The sequence below is a fragment of the Ammodytes marinus genome, assembly GCF_949987685.1.
Source record: "Ammodytes marinus genome assembly, chromosome: 3".
Lineage (NCBI taxonomy): Eukaryota > Metazoa > Chordata > Actinopteri > Uranoscopiformes > Ammodytidae > Ammodytes > Ammodytes marinus.
The window spans coordinates 21,514,005-21,539,890 of record NC_137232.1 but is presented as its reverse complement, the minus strand read 5'-3'; the positions used below and the strand labels follow the sequence as shown (position 1 = coordinate 21,539,890).

The 25,886-nt window shown below is 39.0% G+C and overlaps 1 protein-coding gene across 1 annotated transcript in view; it reads left to right on the top strand.

Annotated features, from left to right (window-relative positions):
- stx1a (syntaxin 1A (brain)) overlaps positions 1–25,369 on the top strand; it is a 71,791-nt gene extending 46,422 nt beyond the window's left edge. Inside the window, exons 7-10 of the mRNA XM_080025021.1 lie at positions 1,346–1,419; positions 1,521–1,655; positions 4,381–4,491; positions 23,891–25,369. Coding sequence (XP_079881147.1) covers positions 1,346–1,419; positions 1,521–1,655; positions 4,381–4,491; positions 23,891–23,968 — 398 coding nt within the window. The 3' untranslated portion in view covers positions 23,969–25,369. The remainder of the gene's footprint in view (positions 1–1,345; positions 1,420–1,520; positions 1,656–4,380; positions 4,492–23,890) is intronic.
- Positions 25,370–25,886: the final 517 nt, after the last annotated feature.

Below are 25,886 nucleotides of genomic sequence, written 5' to 3'. Positions count from 1 at the left end.
GTGACGCAGGGTTTCTTCAGGGAAGAGATTGTACGTACTACTCTATACTGTATCTAGTATTTTGCCCTGCAGAGGATTTAAAATGTGCAACCTCAAGATTGGAGATGTTACTGACAGATTCTGGCTGTGACATTAAGCCAGTGGAGCAGAACAAATGGAGCCCAAGAGAAGCAGCTCTACAGAAGAAGTCAGCGCTCATACACAAAAATATTGACGAAGGTGTTGCAAAAGAGATGTAGTGAACTTTTGTGAAGTAGGTCAACTCTGTTGGGGACAAAAAAGATGGATGAGGAGCAAACACATCAGCAGAAAGAAGCAGTAGGATGTACCGTACCATTGGCAGGGTCAGTATACAGATAGAAAGTTGAGGCAAACTGAATAAGTAGATTCCCCTAACTCTCCTTTACTCTATACTGAAGATAGCTATTCACACATTAAGGGGCATGTTTATTAATTTTTTCCTATTCTGACACCTTAAAAAAAAATCTTTTATCTTCACTCTAACGACTAGGAATAATGTATAGACTGACCCAAACTGCTCTCATACTATCAAACGTGAGCGATCATGTTCCACATTTGAGATAGGAAAAGTTAAAAATAGAATACAAAACATGCAGGGTATACATTCATTCTCCTTCCGACAGTATTAGAGGTTAATGACAATCCGTTGTGCGGAGGATGAAAGAGGTTGTGAAGCTAAATGCTACCATGCAAAAGTTTATCCTGAGCACTTTTGGCTTTATTTCATTACAGGTTCAAAGTCTACCGTTACAAAAAGATATGCAGAGGAAAATACTCAAGTGAAAAAAAACTGTATTGGTCTCAGGAGAGCTTTAAGTCGGTCATTCCAGCCCATTTTCTATCCTCGTATTGGTCTGACTGGCAGCTGATTCTGAAAGGGAATGTACTGGGCGTTGTGTTTCTGGTTTAATTCAACTAGATGCCTGGTTGAATCCTGAGAAATCCACACACTGTATTCTGTTACTTTCAGATCAGCAAAATTAAGGCTCCAGATTATAGCTCTGTTTGCTGTGGCTGCTTTTTTAGTTTTTTTTGTTTAGAGAGATGGAAGATTAAAGAGTGCTAAATGCAGTAGAGACAGCTTGATATAAAGAAAATGAGCATGTGGGGAAAAGAGACTTACAGCTTTCGCTTTAATTCATCCTCAGACAGACATGAATGTCAGTTTTATAAGTATTAATTAGATAGATTAGATTTGGAGAGCCTTTTAATCCATTACCTTTGCACCTTCACTTCATAATTCCAGGTATACATTTAATTGGAACACCTACAAACCTGTCTGCTGTTCTAGATGTTTATGTGTGCGTGTGTTTGCCCATTTTAGCCGGAAGAAACACAACGAATGACGAGCTGGAGAGCATGTTGGAGAGCGATAACCCGGCCATCTTTACCTCTGGGGTAGGCGGTACAACAAAACTCAACACGAAAGCACACAGAACAAGTTTTCAATCTAATTTCTACTGCTCTGTTAAGTCTTTCCCTCTGTCATACCATCTTAGATCATTATAGACAACATCACCGAGCAAGCTATGAATGAGATCGAGACGCGGCACACCGAGATCATCAAGCTGGAAAACAGCATCAGAGAGCTTCACGACATGTTCATGGACATGGCCATGCTGGTGGAGAGCCAGGTGAAAACATCAATCCTGTTTCTGCACCTGCAGCTGTGTCTGGGTTGAGGGGGGGGGGGGACTCAGCCAAACGCATGTGGGGAAAAAAATGCAGATTGTGAATTGGTTCATACATTGGCAATCAATCCGACATTAAGAAAATATTATCTGTGTCTAGATTTTGAGTTTCTTCCAATTTAGTGGTTTGAAAGGATGCCCCTAGTTCATGTAAGAGTTCAATAGCACAGTGATCACAACGGTGAAATCATTAACCAGATAAGCAAGCTAACCTGGTGCAGATGCCGCTTCTATGTACTTGCCATGACAATAACTCCACTTTGCTCAGATGACAACTGGCGGTCTTTTCATTTTCATACGAGTTGCAGCGTGTGTTAGTATAGATATCAGCCAACTGAGTTGGAAGGAGGTCATGTTTTGAGCTCCATCTGTTTGCAAAATATCTCATTAAATTTAAACAAGAGTTTTTTTGGGAACAGATTATTATTGGCTCAATGATCAGTGGATTGGAATTTCATGGTTATTTTCCTTTGGGATTTCTGCCATTAGAACATGTTTAAAGGTCACATATTATGCACGGTGTGCCTAGAGACTGCCAAAACATAAAAAAAAAATAACATTCTCCCCCTTTCTGAAACCCCCACACCTCCCCCCCAATATACTGTAGTCAGAATTTTCCCCTTTTCTGACCTCACAAACTGGAAAGCCAGAAGCTTCCACTGTGCAGCCCACACCCCTATTTCTTATTGGTCCACGGCCCTGACAGACAGAGGGCGAGGCGTATCTGGCTTCGCTTCCGGACAGGGGGCGGGGGCAGCTCAAAGATTGTATATTTACGAGGGGAGCTGCAGCTCTTTTTAAAAAATAGGCCATTGTGAGATTAGCTGAACATCAGCATAGTACAATAAATTATCTGAAAGTTTTTTTCAGCAAACAATTAAAGAAAAACGTATTAGGGACCACTAAGACCATATAATATGGTGTATAATAGTACCGAAAAGTGTATAATATGGGAGCTTTAAACATGAATATCATGCTGCGTTTATGGGCTGAAAGGTAAATCTGACAACTGGGACTTTCAAGTTGGCAATTTAACAGTTTTGTGTTAATTTGTGATTATTTCCCCTTACATAGTGACTTCTGTTAGAGAACAGAGGTGGTTTATAGTGTACATTGCACTAAGAAACTTACATCATCCAGTGAGCAGAGAACATGAGTGCACACAGTATGTGGTTCCCTTAGTATCTTCAAAGCCATACTGGATTATCCTCAGGTGTAAGAGTTTTCTGTGCTCTTCTCGGTGAAGCGTTGAGCTTTAGGTGTGTCTGTAGGCATTGCCTGTGTGCGTAGGTGGGCTGCGAACTGTTCCCCTCATTAGAAATACTCTGTTTGAATGATACAATCTGAGTGGTGGAATCTGAGCACAGGATTGAAAAAATATGCTGAAAGCAAATTGTTGCATGTAAGTGCTATGAATTACAATGGCAGCAAAATACAATAGCAGGCTTTCCCCTTGTAATTTCAGCGTGGGTGTGATTGTTTTAAATGTTGAATAATTCAGCAGTGCTCTTTTATTCTGTTGTCACGAATATGAAAAGTCTAAATGTAATTCATTCAATGAACTAACCCCTTTCTTTTGTAACCTAATGACACATACTTCAAGATGATACTTGAGCCTGTTTGTTAATTCTGCCTTTCTCAGCTTTGCTCTCTGTTCTCCCTCCTTTTTGCTATTCCACAACACACCACTGTCACCACAATGACTCAAAGCTCTAGAGCACAGAGAGCAGCGCTCCCCTTCTATTACAACAAGGTAATTTAACTGTAATTCCTGCTTAATTTTTTTTTATTATACTAACATTAGTGTTTCAGTGCATGCACAAAGACTTGTAGACACTTGGCTCACATACATTTTCACTCTAATGCAAAAGGGGGGATTTTTCTTTTTTCCACGATCCTTGGTCGATGCTACACGTGTAATGTTGGGCGTTCTTTGTTGACGAATGCTGATTTAAACATGGTTAATGACTTCGGCTGCTTTCATGAATCAAAGTGTCATTAAGAAGGAAGCCATGAATAGGTATATGAATAACGTAAGAGAAAAGATCAACTAGTATATGTTTCCAGTCCTTTAAAATACACCAGTCTTTGTGCTCATAAAAGTATGAAACTAGGACTCATTGTAAATAATACATAAAAAATAGAGGAAATGGAATTAAAGGAAAAATATATTAAATATTCATCTGACAACTCTTCTATTATTACGGAAAAGCAGATATGGAATCAAATTATTGACGTGTTTAAAGATGGTACTGACTAAGCTCAGGCAGATTTTCCCTCTCACTGCCACTACAGTGACTCTGTCTCTTGTTTTGGTGCAGGGGAATCTGGTGAACAACATTGAGCGGAGTGTGCTGGAGGCTCAAGAACATGTGGATGAGGCAAAGGAGAGCATCCCAAAATGCAAAAAGTTCAAAAAGCCTGGCAAACGGGTGAGATGCAAGATGAAGTATTTTCTACAAACTGACTGATTAATTCTTTTTTTCTTCCCTCTGTCCTTCCTCCCCCTCTTCTACCACTTCTCTCTCACCCATTGTTCCTCCCTGTCCCTCGCCCTCCTCTCCATCTGTATCAACTCCTCCTCCTCTTCTCTCTCCACATCTGGCTCCTTCTTTCTTCTTCCTGTCTGTGTGTCTTCCACACCCCCTCTGTGACTAACCTCTCCTAGGGGGAAATGATAGACCGCATAGAGTACAATGTGGAGCACTCAGTAGACTATGTGGAGAGGGCGGTATCAGACACTAAGAAGGCGGTTAAATACCAGAGTAAAGCCCGGAGGGTGAGTCACGTATACGACAAAACAGCGCATGTGAACACACACATGCTATCACATTAAGAAGCAGTAGATAACTTTAGAAGCATGGCATGGATATATTGTATTCTTAACCGTACCTGTCGTCAGTGTGTGTGTGTGTGTGTGTGTGTGTGTGTGTGTGTGTGTGTGTGTGTGTGTGTGTGTGTGTGTGTGTGTGTGCATCATGTATTCAGCATGAGGAACATTGTGAGTGTATTTGACATATTTTGCAGCAGTGATTTCCAACCTGGAGTTTATTTACCTCAGGGATACTTCTACTTCTCCAAAAAACATTAAAGAAGCGAACAATCAACATATTTGTGTTTAAGAGGTAAATAAATACACAATCTTGAGTATGGATATTGTCACAAACACTAATCAACTACAAGCTACAACGAGCAAAGTGCACAGGACACAGAAAAACCTGAGCCAGCTGTAACACCTGAACACAACTGAGTGTGTGCTAATCAAATCTGCTAAGCAAATGGCCAAAATAGGTAATGGATACATAAATTAAACGACCAACATGTGCCTCACTAAGCTTTTGTAGTGTTAAAAATAAAAACTACAATATGCCCATTGTAGTGACATTTCTTCTAGTTTTGTTGGTTCCAATAAACATCACTGGTGACTGACTGCAGACTAGATTCTGACAAGATTTAATCCAAAAAATATAATGTCCAGAGGTATTGTTGAGTTGGCAAAAAAGTATAGGTTTTATTTTGTACAAAAATCAAAGAAAACTAACAAACAAAAGAGCAGGATGTGGACTAAGACATTCTTCTTATTTCTTTCTTTCTTTCTTTCTTTCTTTCTTTCTTTCTTTCTTTCTTTCTTTCTTTCTTTCTTTCTTTCTTTCTTTCTTTCTTTCTTTCTTTCTTTCTTGTAGAAAACTTTTTGCTGGTCTAATCAGCCACACCTGGCATCTGCCCATCTGGCTTATATAGGCCTACCTATAGGCACTCAAGACCTGTAGAGGTCGCCAAAAAACAAATATTGCACACAAGATATGAATAAACAGAATATGGCTCCTACACACCGGCCCCTAATTGTATAGGTGTGTAACAATTACAATTATATAAATCAAAATAAGAAGGAGCTACTATATGTGTGCTGAAATACATCTAAAATAATACATTAATTCAAGTTCATTTCAATCTTCTGTCTCCAACAGCAGGCAAATCTTGGTTATAGGTCGCTCAAGAACACTTGTCCTCGTCTGTAGTTTGACAGAGCGAACAAAACCATTTGAGTCAGCAATGGTTTCCTTTATCCTGGCAAGCAACCAAGAGCCACGGGGTGCTGTTGAATCCACTATTATCACCACATCTCCAACTTCAAAGTTCCTTCTTACTGTACACCACTTTTGTCTTTCCTGCAGTAAGGGCAGGTACTCTTTCGTCCAGCGCTTCCAAAACAGTTCTGCTATGTACTGGATCTGCTTCCAGCGACGTCGAGCATAGAGGTCTGATTTTTGAAAGAGTCCTGGGGGCAAAGCAGGCTTGGTGTTCAGGAGGAGAATGTGATTAGGTGTCAGGGCTTCAAGATCGTGTCGATCAGCTGATACAGTTGTTATAGGCCGACTGTTAAGAATTGCCTCCACTTCGCAGAACACAGTACAAAGGCCTTCATCATCGAGAGCTTGTTGATGCAAAACTGAACAGAGTATGGATCTCACCATTCTGATAAGTCGCTCCCACACTCCACCGTGATGAGAGGCAGCGGGGGGGTTGAAACTCCACTTCACTCCATGCTGTAGTAGGGAATCTTGGACTTGGTGTTGATTCAGTGTTAAAAGAGCTTTCTTTAACTCTCTTTCCGCTCCAACCAGATTGGTTCCATTATCCGATCTTAGATGTTCCACTTTTCCTCTTCTGCAGATAAATCTCCGTATTGCATTTAAACAGGAGTCTGTATCAAGTGAGTGAGCGACCTCCAAATGCACTGCTCTGCTTGACATGCAGGTGGATATGACGCCGTATCTTTTAACGAGGCTCCTTGCTTTCTTTACCTCGATGGGCCCAAAATAATCAAGCCCAACATTTGTAAATGGAGGGTTATCTGGTATTAGCCTTTCAACAGGTAAACCTGCCATTTTCTGTTCTCCTGGTCTTCCTCTTACGCGCCTGCATACAACACATTTGGAGATGATCTTTCTTACAGCAGCATTTGCACCTGTAATCCAGTATTTCTGGCGGAGCTGCGAGAGAACATGGTTCCTTCCATTATGACCAACATTTTCATGGATTTGGCGAAGGATAAGAGAGGAAATATGCATGTTCTTTGACAGAATAATAGGATGTTTGCTTTGTTGAGGCATAGCTGATCTGTCAAGTCTACCTCCCACTCTCAAAATCCCATCCTCCAACACTGGGTCCAACTTGTAAAGGGAACTTGACCTTTTGACACCAGATGGCGCCATTTCTAATCTGGTCATCTCTTCTGGGAACGTTTGTTTTTGGCAGAAACAGATGATTGATTGTTCTGCCATTTCAAGATCATCAATAGTTATGTTTTGTTCACTTATAGCCTTCTTTCCCATCTGCTGTGAGTGAGTCACTTTACTTTGTGATCGTGTGTATGGGCGGTTGACACAGGATTCCTTTTCTTTTCTCTGTTTTGCTAGAGATTGCAAGACACTTTTTAACTTTAATATCCATGCCACAGCCTTTCTTAACTTCAGCCAGCAGGAAAAATAAGAAAGCAGTTGGTTGGTAGGGTTATCTGTTTCCTTCAAAACAATATTATGCACAACCAACCTGACTTTGACTTCAGGGTCATCTGGATTAAGTTCATGGGACTTCATGGGTGCATTTGGCCATTCACTCATTGGCCTTAACAGGAAAGTTGGTCCCTGTATCCATCTTTTTCCTTGCACAAATCTTCCAGCACTTAGTCCTCTGGATGCATCGTCGGCTGGATTTAACTTTGTCTCCACATACTTCCATTGTGATACATTTGTGTTGTCTCTGATTGTTGACACTCGATTTGCAATGAAAGTATGGAATCGGGTATGCTCGTTTGCAATGTACTTGATTACTGCTTGACTATCAGTCCAGAAAACTGAATTTTCCAGTTGCAACTGCAATTCTGCTCTGAGCATTTTGTCCACCTTGACTGACAACATAGCAGCTGTCAATTCCATTCTTGGGATGGTGATATTTTTCAGCGGTGCAACTCTGGCTCTTCCCATCATAAAGGCCAGACAGACCTCTCCTCTGTTGTTGGTTAATCGAAGGTAGCTTACTGTACCATAGCCGTAGTCACTTGCATCTGAAAAATTATGTATTTGGGCATGAACTGGTTTTCCAAAGTTCATTGGCTTAATGCAGCGTTCTATTTTAAAGTCTGCCAGCTTGACAAGATCAGAAGTCCATTTGAGCCATTTTTCAGATGTTGCTTTAGGTATGAGTTGATCCCAGCCATGATTTTGTTTACAAAGTTCCTGGAGGAGACATTTAGCGGGCAGTGTTAAGGGGGCCAAGAACCCAAGAGGGTCGTAGATTGAGCTCACTACGGATAGCATTCCTCTTCGGGTTTGTGGCTTTTCTTTGACTTTGATGTTAAACTTGAATGCATCATTTTCCACACACCACTGCAAACCAAGTGCTTTTTCTATGGGGAGTTTGTCTTTGTCTAAATCCAGTTGTTTTACTCCTTTTGCCCTGTTTTGTTCTGGTATAACAGAGAGCACTGCTCGGCTGTTGCTCATCCATTTGGTGAGGTGAAATCCTCCCTTGTGGCATATAGTTGAGAGGTCAGTGACAAGCTGTATGGCCTCCTGATCAGAGGGTACACTGTTAGCCCTTGCTGTAAACGCTACAGTTAATTACCAGAAAATGCCCAGTAAAATACTTTTAAAACATTTTACAGTTTGAAACTGTAACATGCAATGCACCATGGGAAATGTATAATAAACTACAGTTATTTACTGTATAATTTAAAAATGTGGTAGGATACTGTTTTCCTGCAATGCACCATGGGAAATTTCTAATAAACTACAGTTATTTACTGTATAATTAAAAAATGTGGTAGGATACTGTTTTCCTGTAATGCATTATGGGTACACACATACAGTACAGTAATTTACAACACTATTTACAGTAAGCAACCAATGTATGCATGTTCTAGAACTTTCTTCTACAGATGCTGCATTCAGAAAAAACGGTCAATTGGAATTGTATTACTTCCCAGTAAAGCAAAAACATTATCTATTATTATATTAGCTGTAGTGTTCTTTTGTAACACACATTCAAACCAGCGTGGTGATGTTAAGAATTTAAAAAAAAGAAGAACAAGAAGGTGTTTGGCTTTAAAACAGCCTTTTGGGCTTCCTTTTGTAGCCTACATAACCCACATTGAGATCAATTTGGATACGTGCTGATTTAAAATGAAAATTAAGTTATCAGTGGTAAAATAGGCTCTTTGGCACTGACATTGTAGCCTACTGGCGGACATTCATTACAAACCATTACAAACACTTGATGTCTCTGTAATGGAAAGAAAGTGTCTCACATTCCCTGTGTCCCTGAACGCAGCATAACCGTTGCGCGAAATAACTAGATGGAGAAGGAGACGAAGAACTTGATCCTCAAAAGCCTCTCAAATGTCTCCAGTGAGATGGCTGGAAGCATACAACAAAACCCACAGTAAGTTTTGAATATTTTATCGGCTGACGAGATTATTCGTATAATTAACGCTCTGTTAATTAACGCTCGGCGCAATGCGCAAATAGGGATTTCAGTGATTGTTTTCCATTGCTAAAGTCATATGTTGCGCTAGCATTAGCAAGGTAACAGTTGGTGTTAGCCAGGTTAACATTGTACTGCTGTTTAAAATGGTTTGTCGATGATAAATTGTGTTAACCATTTTAACTCACATGTTAACCGCATGCAGTGTTGGAGTTGGGTGCAAACATAGTTAGTAGGCTTTTTAAACTATTATTTCACTGGGGAATTTGAATGAGAAGTAGCATAGCAGGGTTGCTCTCTTTCTATATAGCCTAGCTAACTTTAAATTTGGGAGGGAAAAAGCTAACTTGTACACTCTTATTTCACACTACATTTGTTAAGCTTGTTTGGGTGATTTATGTGACACACTATGTTGAACTTATTGATGAAGCCATTCATTTGATTTCACATTCTTTTTTTCTTCCTTTTTTTGCAGATAATGCCAACCAAACCACTGTTAATGTCAAGAAGAGACTCATTATACTTGGTAAGATAAAAATAGTTGTTGTGTTAGGTTTGTTAGTTAGGTAACCAGTATCGTATGGCATTGTGCAAAGCTATGCAACGTAGCAAAGTCACACTGTGTGTTTTTATTAAGGTTAAGCAAGTTTTTAAATTAAAATGTAATGTACCTATTTTCCATTTTTCCTCAAAAAACAAGAATATATGTGCCCTTCTCTGGGGAATAGGGACCTTTAGAAATGTGCCCCCTGCTAGTCAGCCAAGCATTGTACTTAGCTGAATAGTACTCCAAAACGCCCCATTTACATATTGTGACTTCCACATACCCTACATTAGGAAAATAATTTTAAATTATTAGATCATTTTTGAGATTATTATTTCATAGTGGGGTAAATGTGCCAGTCATCATGTACATGAGTGTGTTTTGACGGAGGTAGGCTGTGTATACTAGAGACTACCTTTTATTGTGCTAAGCTTACTGGATGTGTGTTCCTAGATTTCTGCTGAACAGAAATATAAGGGCATCTCTCTTCTCGTCCTACTATTGAAAGGATGTCAAATAGGCGATATTTTCCAAAATATGGCATCTTCCTTAAGATTTTGTATTCCTGTACATAGTAGAGCTGGACTGGCGTTCTACCTTGGTTTACAAGTAAAGGGTACACTTTTGTTTTTACTTCAATTTTTTATGAGTTTAAGTACAACATCTCAGGCCTTTTCTATGCATTCAAAGGGATTATTTTTCTCATTCTGTTACCAAATTATATTGAAAATATGCCACCCTAAAATGATCTTATGCAAAGATAGCAAATCCATGTAGCATGCTGACCACAGGTATGTACACCAGAGAGAGCGCTCCGTCTCAGGAGAAATAAGCCTTTTGTGTTAACAGAAAGTTTTTATTAATTTGTGTTTTATCTTAACTCTTAATGGGAGCAAAGACAAATAAAAAGGGTTGCATTTACATTTTTGTTGAATACATTTATTATAATTTGTGTTTGTTTATTTCAGGTGAAAAGCTCCTGTCCGCTGACCAGTGGATGGTCAGCATCAAGGGAAAGGTGGCATATCAAATCAGTCAGCAACACAACTTTGCTGCTGCCTTGGCTTCCTATGTCGATTGCTTCTATCTCTACAGCAAGGGGGTCGGCCTGCACAACATAATTGATACAGAGGTGAGCACCGAAACCTTTTTATTAATACAGAAACTCCTGCCATACTATTTTGTCTAAGTGGCTCAAATATATGAATTAGGGATGTTAAACGAGTCATTGTTTGCGTGTCGACGTGTCGGAGGCATGAATCAACAAATCGATCGATTTACTGTGCCATTTAAAAAAAATAAATAAAAAAAGGCAGTGTGCCTTTTTTTTGCGGCAGCATCACGTAGTTGTGGTGCTGATAAACTGTGCTTTCCTTTAAAAACACTGCTGCCGCTCGCTGTGTGTGTTCAGACTTCATCTGCATCAAAGCTTTTTGATAATAAAGAGAGGCTTTAATTTTAAAAACGCTGTCCATGCGTCGGAGGTGAATGTAACTTACTCGGCTGAAAACAGAAAGTGCAACATATAAAGCATAACCTTTTAATATTCGTCTACGACCGTGATGTTAATTTAACTTTATGCTGCATATGTCGCACTGCACTGTTGACACACACCGGACCTGCAGCGCGCTCGCGACCACACATGAACTCGCATGACGGACGTCTCCCATGTCCCCAAAACATCTAATAAAGTAAAACACCCGATTTATCGATTTCTATTTTTCGAGTCGTCTTAAGCGCGTGTCGAAAATCGAGCCGAGAATCGACACATTGTTCACATCCCTAGTATGAATACATTCTTTGTGAACTTGTTTGCTTGCATTTTTCCTTTGTGGAGTACCATGATGCATGTCATGTACTGTATCAGTTCAGAAAAAAGCAAAACCATGAAGTGGGTCAAGAAAATATTTAGATAACTAATTTATTGCTTTTGTGTGTTAAAAATGATTTCTCAGGATAAACCCAGTAGAGGGAACTAAGTGCGCCGCCAAAGTCGGAACCATCAGAAAGACGGCCGCCTGGTTAACAAAAAGCTGTATTCCCAAAACCCTTGGATGACGACTTTCCTCACCAATTGACTAAGTTTCAATGGAAGACCTCAAAGTAGGTAAGTACACACACACACACTGAATGGATGTTATAAATTGAAAATGTGAATGTACGCCTTTTTAGTTTATTTATTTGATTTTGTTTACTGACATTCTCTTAATTTTACTCTCCCCTCCATGTGCATCAGAAAGACACCCCACGCTGGACAAATCCTTCCTCCATCAGCTACTTCCATTCTTCTTATTGAACCCCACCAAATGCAACTATCAGGGTTCGTACAGATGCTTGTGCTTGGATTTTCTTTGCAGTGTTGTAATTTAACTATTGTTTTTATTTTTTATTCTGTAAATTTTACAAAAATTCAGAAGTCATGCCAAGGTTAATCAGTTGAGAATTTTTTTTCCGTTTAAACTTATCGGACAATGTCACTCTGACTGTTCATTCATGTTCTCCTTTGTAAATTACACCAAATCCCGAGTTTGTGTTTGTTATTGACTTGTAGATACAAAGAAATAGCATGCTAAATTGACGGTGAACACCGTTAGCAATTAGCTGACCAGCTACTTCTCAATAATTTATTGCTCCAAATTCATGTTGTTAGCTAGTAGTTGAGGTCAAATAGTATATAAATAGTATTTATCTTAATATGAAGATGAATCTGGTAAAAAAGTATGAGGATATCTAAAAAGGAAAAAAAAGTCCCATTCACCACGTAGTGTGATACTAGTGTAACCTGTTGTGGTCATTTTCAGGACTTTCGTCCCCGGTAGAGATTTTGTCACACATCCCATGTTGTTCACTGGGGTCATATTAGTCTATAACAGTTGAGATATTCTACGCTAAATGAAGCGCATACAAATCTTACCCAGGACCTAGACTATAGATAACGTAAGCTCGGGGGTTACTTCATTGTAACGTGATGTTACACTCAGCTGGGTTAGCTCGATGCAGCTCCATTAAAAAAATGTATAACCTAATCCATTAATCACTGGTAACATTAGTTACAGAACCAAGATCCAAAATTTTAATTTTGTGACGCTGTCAGAGTCGTTGCGGTGTGCTGCCAAAAAGTTATTTCAGTCCACGGTCCCAGCATGTTAACGCTATGTCGGCACATTTGTACTGATGCTTTATTGGACCAGAGCCCTCTTAGTCCCGTTTACGTTCTGAAATCATGGACGTATATTGGCTTAAATACCTTTTTTATTTGACTGTAAGACCTTTTTGGGAGGATCACTTTTTGGCAACACACCAAGATACACAAACTGTAATCTGGCAACCTAGCAATATTGAAAGTGTCTGGTCATACACAAGCTCAAGAATGTATTTAAATATACAATATCTAGGCATACATTTATACATATTTTTAAAATTCAGCCCTGGAAAAAAAGGAGTGCAAAGGCTGTATTTGCCCTTTGTTATTCTTTAATTTTTCTTACATGTGTGTGTGTGAGTGAAATACGTTTCTAATTAGTAACCATTTCCTACATCTAGACCTATTGTAGGGCCCTATGATTTCCGCGATAACGAAAACACGGACGGAATCACGGAATTGGGCAATAAAAACGGAATCTACTGTTTAACACGGAATGTCACGGAATTCGCCATTATTTTGGTGAAATTCAATTTCCAAGGCAAAGGGAAACAACACGGTTGAAATTAAAGCAGAACTAGGGAGGAATTTTGGTTTGGCGACATCTAAAGACCAAACTACTGCCGTGAAAAGTAGAGCCTGGCTGCAGGATCGCTAATGTAACACACAGCGCCAAACCCCTTTCACAAATCTGTCTATTCAATGTTTACTTATGAATGTATCCATGTACGTAACTCTGACATGTACATAACTTAATTTATTGTTAATAATATGGTCTGTTCATAAATTCGGCATATGATTAAAGCATCTAAAAGCACGTAATCATGTTAAACATTTACTGTTTTTAAGTTATTAATGCCACTCGCTCCCGCAGATACACAGCAGAGGGAGGTCTTATATTCAGCCATTGCTAAAGGGAGTGTTGTATTATGGAACGGCCGCTGTGGTACGAAATTCCAGTCTCTACAATGTTTCCTACACCGCCGTGATGTCGGCTAACGCTGATGCTAATGATAACTAGCTCTCCGTCGCACAATAGACTGTAGGTTGGTGTTGCAGCCAGCTGTTAGGTGAAGCGCTGTCCCACAGGTAAAAGCCATGGACCTATAAAGCCTGTCTAATATTCACTCTAGTCCAGCTTCTTGAAAAGTTTATAAGGACTTTATTATTTATGTAAAAATAATATTTAATGTTTCACTTGAAGCACAAAATAAATGGCTTATTTTCTGTTATAGCCTATACCCAACAAATTTGTTTTTTCGTTTTTTTAAGCACAAAAAACAGTGCAATGTTGTGATGTATTTTAAATTTAGCCTTATATCTGATTAAATTGTTCGAATATTATTTGTTCGCAATAATTAGACACTCGTTCTGATGACGAAATGAGTGTTAATTGTAAAAAAACGGAAGTCATGAGATTAAAACGGAAAAACGGAATTTGTGAAAAAATAAAACGGAATTTGGAAAAAAATAAAACGGATTTCATAGGGCCCTACTATTGATTATCGCTATGGCATTTTCGACAGAAGCACTGCAGCGCTGATATAGTGACAACATTTGTCCCTCTCATGTGATATTGCTTAAGTTTTTTTTTTTTTTTTTTTTTTTTTTTTTTAACCTTTATTTATACAGGTATATCCCATTGAGACCGAATACTCTTTTGCAAGGGAGACCTGAAAAGTATAGTCATGTTGTTATTAACCTGATAAATGGTCATTTTGGGCATATGAACTAAACTGATAAAGGTCTCCTTAGGGCCATACTCTCCAATTTGGTGATTGTCCATATACATTATATTATGAACACCCTCCCATTTTACAGATAAGGCAATGTTGTAACGTGACTAAATGTCGAACATTTCAAGGGGTATGAATACTCACACGTACATTTATTTTATTGGGATTTTATATGATACACCAACACAAAGTGGCGCATAATTGTGAAGTGGAATGAAAATGAAACGTGGTTTTAAAAAAAAATTATAAATGAAAAACGTGGCGTGCAAAAGTATTCAGCCCCCTGAGTCAATGCTTTGTAGAACCACCTATTGCTGCAAATACAGCTGCAAATCTATTTGGGTATGTCTTTACCAGCTTTGCCCTTCTACAGACTGACATGTTTGCCCATTCTTCTTTAAAAAATAGCTCAAGCTTCAGATTTAGCATCAGATTGGATGGAGAGCGTCTGTGAACAGCAATTTTCAAGTCTTTCCAGAGATTCTCAATTGTATTGAGGTCTGGACTTTAACTGGGCCATTCTAACACATGACTATGCTTTGATTTGAACCATTCCATATTAGATCTGGTTGTATGTTTAGGGTATTTAACCTACTGGAAGGTGAACCTCCACCCAGTCTCAAGTCTTTTGCAGACTCTAACAGGTTGTTCTGCCCTGTATTTGGCTCCATCCATCTTCCCATCAACTCTAACCAGCTTCCTTGTCCATGCTGAAGAACAGGACCCCCAAAGCATGATGCTGCCACCACCATGTATCACGGTGAGGATGGTGTGTATAGGGTGATGTGCAGTGTTAGTTTCCGCCACACATTGCATTTTGCATTCAGGCCAAAAACTTCAAGTTTGGTCTCATCTGAATATGCTGTGTCCCCCGCATGGCTTGTGGTATGTGTTGGAGGAAGGTGCTCTGGTCAGATGAGACCAAAAAGGAAATGTTTGGCCTTAACGCAAAGTGCAATGTGTGGTGGAAAACTAACACTGCACATCACCCTATACACACCATCCCCACTGTGAAACAGGGTGGGGGCAGCATCATGCGTTGGGGATTCTTTTCTTCAGCAGGGACAGGGAAGCTGGTCAGAGTTGATGGGAAGATGGATGGAGCCAAATACAGGGCAGAACAACCTGTTAGAGTCTGCAAAAGACTTGAGACTGGGTGGAGGTTCACCTTCCAGAAGGTTAAATACCCTAAACATACAGCCAGATCTACTATGGAATGGTTCAAATCAAAGCATAGTCATGTGTTAGAATGGCCCAGTCAAAGTCCAGACCTCAATACAATTGAGAATATCTCGAAAGACTTGAAAATTGCTGTTGACAGATGCTCTCCATCCAATCTGATGCTGAATCTGAAGCTTGAGCTATTTTGCCAAAAAAATGGGCAAAAATATCAGTCTCTAGATGGGCAAAGCTGGCGGAGACATACCCCAATAGACTTGCAGCTGTTATTGCAGCGATAGGTGGTTCTACAACGTATTGACTCAGGGGGGCTGAATACTTATGTACGCCACGCTTTTCAGTTTTTTATTTCTAAAAAATAAATAAAACCATATTTTATTTGCATTCCACTCCACAATGATACACCACTGTGTGTTGGTCTATCACATGAAATCCCAGTAAAATAAATGTACGTGTGTGGTTTTAATGTGATAAAATGTGAAAAATTCCAAGGGGTATGAATACTTTTGCAAGCCACTGTATATACTGTATATATTTAAAGCGTTGGCTTCCTTGAAAAAGTTGACATTTTATCTTGAAAGTGCTGGAAAAGTTATTGCATTTTACTCTTAAAAAGCTGTCCGAACCCTGAACTATGTTCCTGGTATTGGTGGTAATTTTAAATCTATCTTGTCCAATCTTCTTAAGATGTGTGAGTATTTGTATTGTGACTTGGTGAATTAATTAATAAAAGAAAATGTATTTACTGCATATCATTGTAGATGTTTTTTCTTCTTCTACAGTTTTCTACAAGCCACTGCACTACAGTTTTGCACAACAATCATTTCAGTAACCTTTTCCTATTGTTAAACAGTAAGGGCACTGTTAAGACTTTGTTATATGGTAAGATACTAGCAGCACGGTTGCCTGCAAAATACTGTAAAGGTTAATTGACAGAATGTTACTGTAAAATGAATGTACACTACTGTAAATTATTTACAGTAAATAACTAGAGCTTTACAATAAGATACTGGCAGCACAGTTGCCAGCTTATTACTGTAATATGTTTTTACAATAAGATACTGGCAGCACGGTTGCCAGCTTATTACTGTAATATGTTTTTACAGTAATAAGCTGGCAGCACGGTTGCCAGCTTATTACTGTAATATGTTTCTACAGTAATAAGCTGGCAGCACGGTTGCCAGCTTATTACTGTAATATGTTTTTACAGTAATAAGCTGGCAGCACGGTTGCCAGCTTAATACTGTAATATGTTTCTACAGTAATAAGCTGGCAGCACGGTTGCCAGCTTAATACTGTAATATGTTTTACAGTATTAAGCTGGCAACCGTGCTGCCAGCTTATTACTGTAAAATAGCAAGGAAAAGTCTAACAGTGTAGGGCTTTTAGGCAGTCATCTACATAGAAATTCCTTTTGACAGTGTCAGTTATTGCAAGGGTGAAACTATTCTTGTTGTCCTCTGCAACTCTTTTTAATGCAAAACTTGCACAACTGGGGGAGGAAGTGGCTCCAAACAGGTGCACAAGCATACGATGTTCAACTGGTTTCTGGTTGACATCACCTTTAGGCCACCATAAGAACCTAAGAAAATCTACATCATTTGGGGACACTCTTACTTGGTGAAACATTGCCTTTATATCAGTCATGACTGCGACTGGCTCCTCACGGAATCTGGAAATCACACCGACAAGTCCATTTGTCAGGTCCGGTCCTTGTAGCAGTTCCGTGTTTAATGACATGCCCTGGTAAGTTGCGCTGCAGTCAAACACAACTCTTAGGGATTTCTTTTGTGGGTGATAAACCCCATGGTGTGGGATATACCACACTCTTCCATCTTTCCTTTCCAGTTGCTCTTGTGGCACCACTTCAGCATATCCATTATCAATTACATCTGAAAGGAAATCAGTGTACTCACTTTGAAAGTGTCCATTCCTTTTGAATTTTCTTTTCAGATTCACCAGACGCTGTTCTGCGATAACTTTGTTATTTGGCATGACAGTGTTTTCCTTTCTAAACGGTAAGTCTAGTTGGTAATGGCCATTTTTCAGTACAATTGATTCATTTGCAATTTTCATAAATCTTTTATCTTCTATTGACATCTCTAGCTTGTCATCTGCTGATATTTCTTTGAAATCATGATTGTATTGATCGATTAACATTTCATTAACATCTATGAGAGATATTCTATTTACAGTGGCAGTGGGGCAGCTGTCCTTGTCACTGTTGTCGCTGACACCTAGTGGACCATTAATTACCCAGCCCAACATGGTTTTCACAGCATAGGGTCCCTCTTCAGAGCTATGGATCACTTCCCAGGGTTCCATAGCCTTTGGAACATTGGTCCCAATCAGCAGCTCCACTTTGGCCTCAATAGCTGGAATATGCACTTTATCCAAGTGAGGCCATTTTGCCAAGTCCTCCTGATTTGGAATGTTATTCTTTATCACTGGTATAGATTTCTGTGTGAATACTTTTGGCAGGGGGATGAATGTGTCTTGTTCAAGTCCTGAGACCTCTAGTCCTGTTATGATATGGGATGAAACACACTTATCTTGGCCCATGGTGCGAAGTAGAATGCGAGTCCTCTTGCCATTGATGTTGAGTTGTTCCATTAACCCTTCGGTACAAAATGTGGCAGTACTTCCATTGTCAAGGAAGGCATATGTCTCTATGGTCTTGTCACTTGTGTTACTTTTAATTTTGACTGGCACAATAGATAGTTTGCACTCATCACTACCGGCCCCAATGTGACCACATGCCTGAAGAGAGCTCACTATTTCTTCTGACGACTGCTCCCTTGGTTTGCCATTTTCTTCTCTTGTAATGTGGAGGAGTCCAGGGTGGTTTTTGTCACATACATTACAGATTAAACGCCTTTTGCAGTCTTTACTCATATGTCCTTTTATAAGACAGCCAAAACATATTCCTTTTTCCTTTAAGAAGCCAATTTTGTCTCTGTGTGGCCTTTTCTTCAGAGCATAGCATGATTCTAATGTGTGGCCACTTCGGTTACAAAAGAGACAAAGGCCTTGTGACTGGTTGGGGATTTTGGAGGTGAATTTTGGTTCAATGGTGTCAGTATGTGTTGCAAAACTACCTGTTGCTTTTAATTTCAAGGGGGGTTTTACTTTGCCTTTAGCTCTGTCGGTGGTTTGATCTTGAATGTTACCAAATACTGGATCAGTGGATATTCTGACTTGCTTTTCCAGGAATTTGACCAGATCCACTAGTGTTGCTCTACTGCTCCGCTTCTCCTGTAGCTCACAGACTATGCTTCTCCATCTTTCCCGCATTTTGTACGGAAGTTTCATGATTATTGCTTTTATATTTGAGCCAAGATTCAGTTCTTCCATGAAGTTCATTTCTTCCATGACATTGCAGCAACTTCTGAGGAATAAAGTGAATGTTTGCAATGCCTTTGGGTCTTCAGACTTGATGTTAGACCATGAGAGCGCCTTGTCAATATAAGCACTGGCAACTTTGTACTCATTACCATAATGTTCATGCAGCAGACTTTTTGCTTTAGGATATCCCCTCTGTTCACTCATAAGTTGGCAACTTCTCACAAGGTCTTGTGCCGGACCTTTAGTGTACTGTTGGAGGAAATGCAGCCTGTCTCTGTTGTTATCAGTTTTAGACTCAATAGCATGTTCGAATGACAGTATAAAAGACTGGAACTGTAATACGTCACCATCAAAAATAGCAATGTCTTTTTGGGGCAATAAGGAGAGTTGTTGCTGTCTAACAAGAACACTGGTTATATCATTTTGCCTTTGGAGAATACTGCATACATTACTTTCGCCATCCTGTGATTGTGTTGTAGTCTGCATACTTTGGGTTTGTTGGGGAGAGGAGGTCTGTATACCTTGGGTTTGTTGGGGAGAGGAAAGTACTTGGGTTACAGGGCTCATATTTTGTGTTGGAGTTATCTCATAGTCCCAACCAGCTGTTTGAGTTGAGATATGAGGTCTACTGAGCAGGATGGGAGGTTGGAATTTAACTCCTGGCTTTGGACGCACACTTGGCATTTCATCAATGGGCTCTTGCACTGTGTCACTCGCAAGAAGGTCCATTCCTTTGGGTCCATACCTGTCAACCATGCCGTCATAATAAGCATTCATGCCATCCATTGAAGTTGAGTCTATTTGTTCCCCTGCAGATTTAAACACAGTGAGCTTTGCTGTTGTAGCTGCTAATTCTGTGTGCAACTCAAGTGTCTCTCTTCGTTTCCTTAATTGTTCCTTTTGCGCATTCAATGCTTCCTTTTGCGCATTCAATGCTTCCTCCTTTTCCTCCAGAGCATGCTTTTGCTTCAGTGCTTGAATTCTTGTTTGAATAGCTGCCTTTTCAGCTTCAGCTCTAATCCTAGCTGATGATGTGGAGGATGTGGCTGAGCGACTTGACCTGCAACTTAACACTGCAGAGATACTGTCCTCGGGTGCCACATTATCAACATTTATTCCAATACTGTCTTGATCAATTTCACCTTGGCTGATAGCATTTTTCCATTGTGTCACAGATGCCATGAATGCGGTCATATCAGCCACTTTTAACACATACCACTTCTCAGTATCCACTTTGCATTCTTCCCTTGACAATAGAAGCTGGTACGCTGTATGAGTGTTATTAAACTCTTCAACAAGTTGTCCATATTTTGTCATATTTTCAGTGACCTCTTCTAGGTTTGAAATGTCTGTCATCAATTCATGTATAATGTTCATTCGTCTTGTAACTTGGCACAGTTTAGACTTTCTTCTTGTAAGTAGTTTGGAAGCTACTAATTCTAATGGGCCTTTTTCAAAAGATCCAAGGACATCCTTTTGGACATCATCCTCTGGCTGAGAAGCCATTTTGTCAGATTCTTCAGCCATGTTTAACATATAACATAAGTGACTCTTCTTTTTTCACAGGAACACAAGGCTAGAAATCAAAGAATTAAGGTCCTTACTCATTTAACATTCCTTTGTTTGTTCCAGTCAACTTCATCCATTTCAAAAGGCTCCACTCCAATAGCAGACTTTCAATCCTGAAGTTTCCATTATGCTTTCCAATGCACAGTTACATTTTCCAATTCCACAGTTTAAATGAGCAGAATAGTCCTTCCTTTCAATCCTTTGTTCTACATACCACTCCTTGGCTACTGGGCCTCATGCTGGTTCCTCATGGAGCAGAGATCCTTTGTTCCTTTCTCCATGTCCAGGTTTCCATTAATCCATTTAGTGGCAAAGTTTTCTACCTTTGTAGTGACATTTCTTCTAGTTTTGTTGGTTCCAATAAACATCACTGGTGACTGACTGCAGACTAGATTCTGACAAGATTTAATCCAAAAAATATAATGTCCAGAGGTATTGTTGAGTTGGCAAAAAAGTATAGGTTTTATTTTGTACAAAAATCAAAGAAAACTAACAAACAAAAGAGCAGGATGTGGACTAAGACATTCTTCTTATTTCTTTCTTTCTTTCTTTCTTTCTTTCTTTCTTTCTTTCTTTCTTTCTTTCTTTCTTTCTTTCTTTCTTTCTTTCTTTCTTTCTTTCTTTCTTTCTTTCTTTCTTGTAGAAAACTTTTTGCTGGTCTAATCAGCCACACCTGGCATCTGCCCATCTGGCTTATATAGGCCTACCTATAGGCACTCAAGACCTGTAGAGGTCGCCAAAAAACAAATATTGCACACAAGATATGAATAAACAGAATATGGCTCCTACACCCATGATACATACCCATATAAAGACTAGATGTCTAATTTACTTTTGGTCTTTGGTACACTCAAATTAAAGTGTGTTATATTTTGTTTCATTTATTAATTGTTAAATTAAACAAAATATAACATGTTAATATCTTTAGAGGTGCTGGTCAGTGGATTTATTTTACCTTTGGACAGAGCCAGGCTAGCCGTTTCCCCACTGTTTCTAGTGTTTATGGTGAGCTAACTGCTGCTGACAAAAAAAAGTGTAAAAATGTGAACTTGTGTGAAAACTGATGGAGACCGTTGATTCCACAACATGTGGTGGTCCAAATGCAAACTTGAAAAACCTGCAGAAAAAAAATTATGAAAAAAGGGCCAACGCTTAAAAAACGACAATTCAAGGATCACCATGTTTTGCTTGCAGCCAAAAATGGTCTACAATCTATGGAGGGTTATTCACTTGGTAACTTGAAATTGCTAATGCCTTTCCTTGTTCAAAGTTTAGCACCACAGTGCAACAACTCTGCCACCTCTTGGTTAATATCAGCTATAGCTTTCAAAGGTAGGGGAATTACACAAGTAGCATAAACCCAATTCACCAATTCTCCACACATGATAAAAGACATTAACATTTCCTTTTGCTTCCATATATTCTTTTCTTTTCTTTCCCACTTTTCCTTCAGTCTCAGTTCTCACACATCCACCGAATCATTTGTCTGACACTCTGCCCTCCTTGTTTCCCCTCCCATGTCCTCCCTATGCAGAAGGTGATGCTGATAGGAGGTTGTATTGCAGTATGTCTGACCATCCTCATTATTTCCCTCGCAGTTGGACTCAGTTAGGAGCCTAAAAAGAAATCCCTACAGAAAAGACAGGGCGGGAGGTGATGCCCTCTCCTTAGGGTCATTTTCAGCAGCCACAATGTACTGTATAGTGGGCTCATCACTAATTTCTACTCTGAAGGCAGTCCAATATGTTTCTGTGCACTCAAATATTCACTCATATTATATTCAAAATATGAACTTTTAAATAGATTTTTTTTTTTACTATATTATTTTTTTAACCTAAACTGTCAAAAACCTCTCAGAACTCACTTATGCTCTGTGTCTGTTTGTCGTGATTCCCATTTGTCACCTTTGAAACGGTTGGAAAGCTTTGCATGTTTCTCTGCAATGTGGATTTTACATACTCAGAGCAGCTAGTTGACATTAATCAACCATCAAAATAAACGTTTGTTGATTCAGCCTCTCTCATACTGAAAGATGTATCTAACATTGAGAACCTTGTAAATGTTCAATGAGTCCCTGTACCACTGTTTTGAAAATATAAACCGGTTGCCTTACACCATTCAAAGAATACTTTGACGAGTTGGAAAATGCACTTGTTGGATGATATGAACAAGAAAAACCAACGTGTAACAAGTTGTTACAGAGCCCAAGAAGGGGACATGGAGTGAGAAAGATCGAAGGTTGAAAAAGACAACCTTTGCTAGAATTGCAAAACTCCAAAGTTGTGGTTTGGTTTCAGGGTGATGACTCCAAAATACAGAACAAAACAAATGATCACAACAAAGCACACACACCTGTATAAAAAAATCCTTGAAATTCATTTTGTCTTGACATTGCCCTCAAGACAATTAATAGTGCTAAATGAAAAATTAACATATATGAAAATGGTTTGCGGGATCAACCCATGGTATCTGTAAGATATGGCTTTATTGGGGTTATGTGTTTGGCTAATTCTTGACCTAACACATTGACTTCTTGGAGTCTGATGGTTACATGGCATCCTTAAAAAAAATTGTGGACATTGGCTGTTTATGAACTCATGTGGATGAATGCATGCTTGAAAGGCATGTTCTATCTTTTTAGATGTGCTTTCACTGTCACTGCGTGGATTTTTGCAGAAAAAGGGAAATTGATCATGAGCAGGGACTATGCATGGCTTTGCCAAGAGGTAGCTGCATGCATTGCTGTCCGTCACGTTACCCACTTAAATGTTACAGCCAGATTGCGCCATAAATACGGGATTCCCATATTCTACACATAGTGCCTTTTCGAATATGAGAACAATACACGTTTGTGGCATGTCTGAATATTCTGTGTTGTTTAATGTGGTAAGAACAAAATGCAGGAGCCACATTTTTGTGGTTGAAAGTAGAGGAAGTGGAAATGCTTCTAACCCACAGTCACACTCCAAAAACATCATCAGGTTCATTTAAGTCAAATATTCCTTCCCCAAACTTTCGCATTACGTTCTTCTGCTTTTCTTATAAACTGCATTTTGTTCTGAATGTCATGAGTACTGTACCATGTGTTAAAGTAACGTCATATTTCTAATATGTTTTCCACTGCTCTCCCTTTGCTGCCTCGGATGACTGTTTCTCTGTTCTTGTTACAACTTTACAGAAGAAAATTATGATTATCATATGTTGTGTGATTTTGGGAATAGTCGTTGCTTCCATCATTGGGGGAACTCTGGCCTAAACCTCAACCGCAGACACACGAAAAGACACACACAACAAAAGAAAAAACACAACAGATTCACAATTTTTGTTTCCTGTTAATACGAATGCAATCTATTACATATTCAGCAAAAGGTGCGTTACAAACTGTACAACACGTTTTACACAGTGTGCAGGGCCTGAGGTGTTTCTGCGCATGAGTTGCTATTTTGTAAATGTGTGGTTCTGTATGTTGAGTGTTGTCAACGATATGATGTTTGAAAAAGTTACAACACCATACTTGTACATTCCAAATTTAAAATGGGACACTTAATTCATTCATTTGCAATGTCTATTTTGTGTTGTACAAGCAAAGTACTTTATTTTGCTCTCTCTGATGTCCTCTAGCCTCCCTCAAAGCACCTGCATGGTTTAGTTCACTGTAAATTGCTGTTATGTTTTCTATTGCACAGTGGAAAGAAGACACGCTGAATATTCTGCTGGTAGTGTTGTGGAAAATTGCCTGTAAACAATAATTAGCACACATAAAATATACAAAACAATTATATAATATATGGAGGCATTCACCCCATGGACATATAAAGAAACCTCATATACCTAGGCTTACAACCATTGCTTATATTATACTGTACCAAAAAATAGTTTGTTAATCTTGAGTGGCGTTGAGCTTGTTTCACAGCACAACAACCAATAAAAAAATGCCAACAGGGCCTCGCCGAGGGGCATGCGCGGATGTGCTATACATGTCCTGCTTCTTTAAGTATTTTGGATTAGTCACAGTTACAGAAAGCATATTTTAACAACCAAACACAAAGAATAAATGATCAATCTGAATGTCGTACGCTGGTTCACTACCAAACTTTTCTAATGTCATCTCTTGTAGTTCACAAAAGCTATGCTCCTGTACCTTATTTCATCTGGCTTTACGGTTGAGCAGCAATACTGACAGTTGCTCCAGTGTTGGGGGTGAGCGCATGCATGCATCATTTGTAGCTACTTGTTTGAATGTGCAGAGTGCCAGTCATTGGATGAGAACATGAGTGCTTGTTACTAGCCACCTGTGTCTTTGTTTTGTAAAAAGTGTAAACTGATATAAAGCTCTCTAACACTGCCAGTATGTTCAAATAAGATATTAAAATGATGTATAGTCTGGTTGGATTGATAATTCTGGTCTTTAAGTGAATAAAGGCTTGTTGTTTTGTTTTTTTAAATCCACAGAGAATATCCTTCTGTAAAGCTACGTCTGTTTATATTTTATGAGTGAACTTGATGACGTTGAAAGCGTCAGCATGAATCAAAGTAGCCATGTAAAAGACTCACACGGTGGTGACACATCAGACATGCACAGACTGCAACCATGTGACCATGTTGCCTACTCTACCTGTTGCCTTTATGTTGTATTGTGATGAAATGGTTTCATTTGTACGATACGAGTTAGTTTTTGTTTTGTTTTTAAGTAAAGTTTGTCTGAAAAAAATCCCTTTCAGAGTTTGTGCTTTGCTTTGGTTACAGTGCACCATCCTCCCTTATAACAAGCTACTGTAAGTTTACCTGAAGTTAAAAACTATTTTAACATTATAATGAATCATTTATTATATTGTTTTTAAAAAAACTAAATAAAATAAAAATAATGCTTTAAAACGAAATGTCCTGCATTGAAAAGCTTTGGAAGTCAAAGAACAAAAATTAACTTCAGTAAAAATCTAAATACACTTAAAGTAAAAGTACTTTCAGAATGGCCCAATCAATTGCCAATGACTTTATAATGTATATTATTGGATTTGTATTAATACAGTATTATACATGAACATGTCGGCCAAATTTTAAGGTTGGACATTCTGTTTTTTTGTAACATTATTTTGTCTCGTTCTTTATTAAACCAATCATATTATTTTCAATGTAAAATATTTATCTGCAAGGTAGTCATATCTGTCAGATAA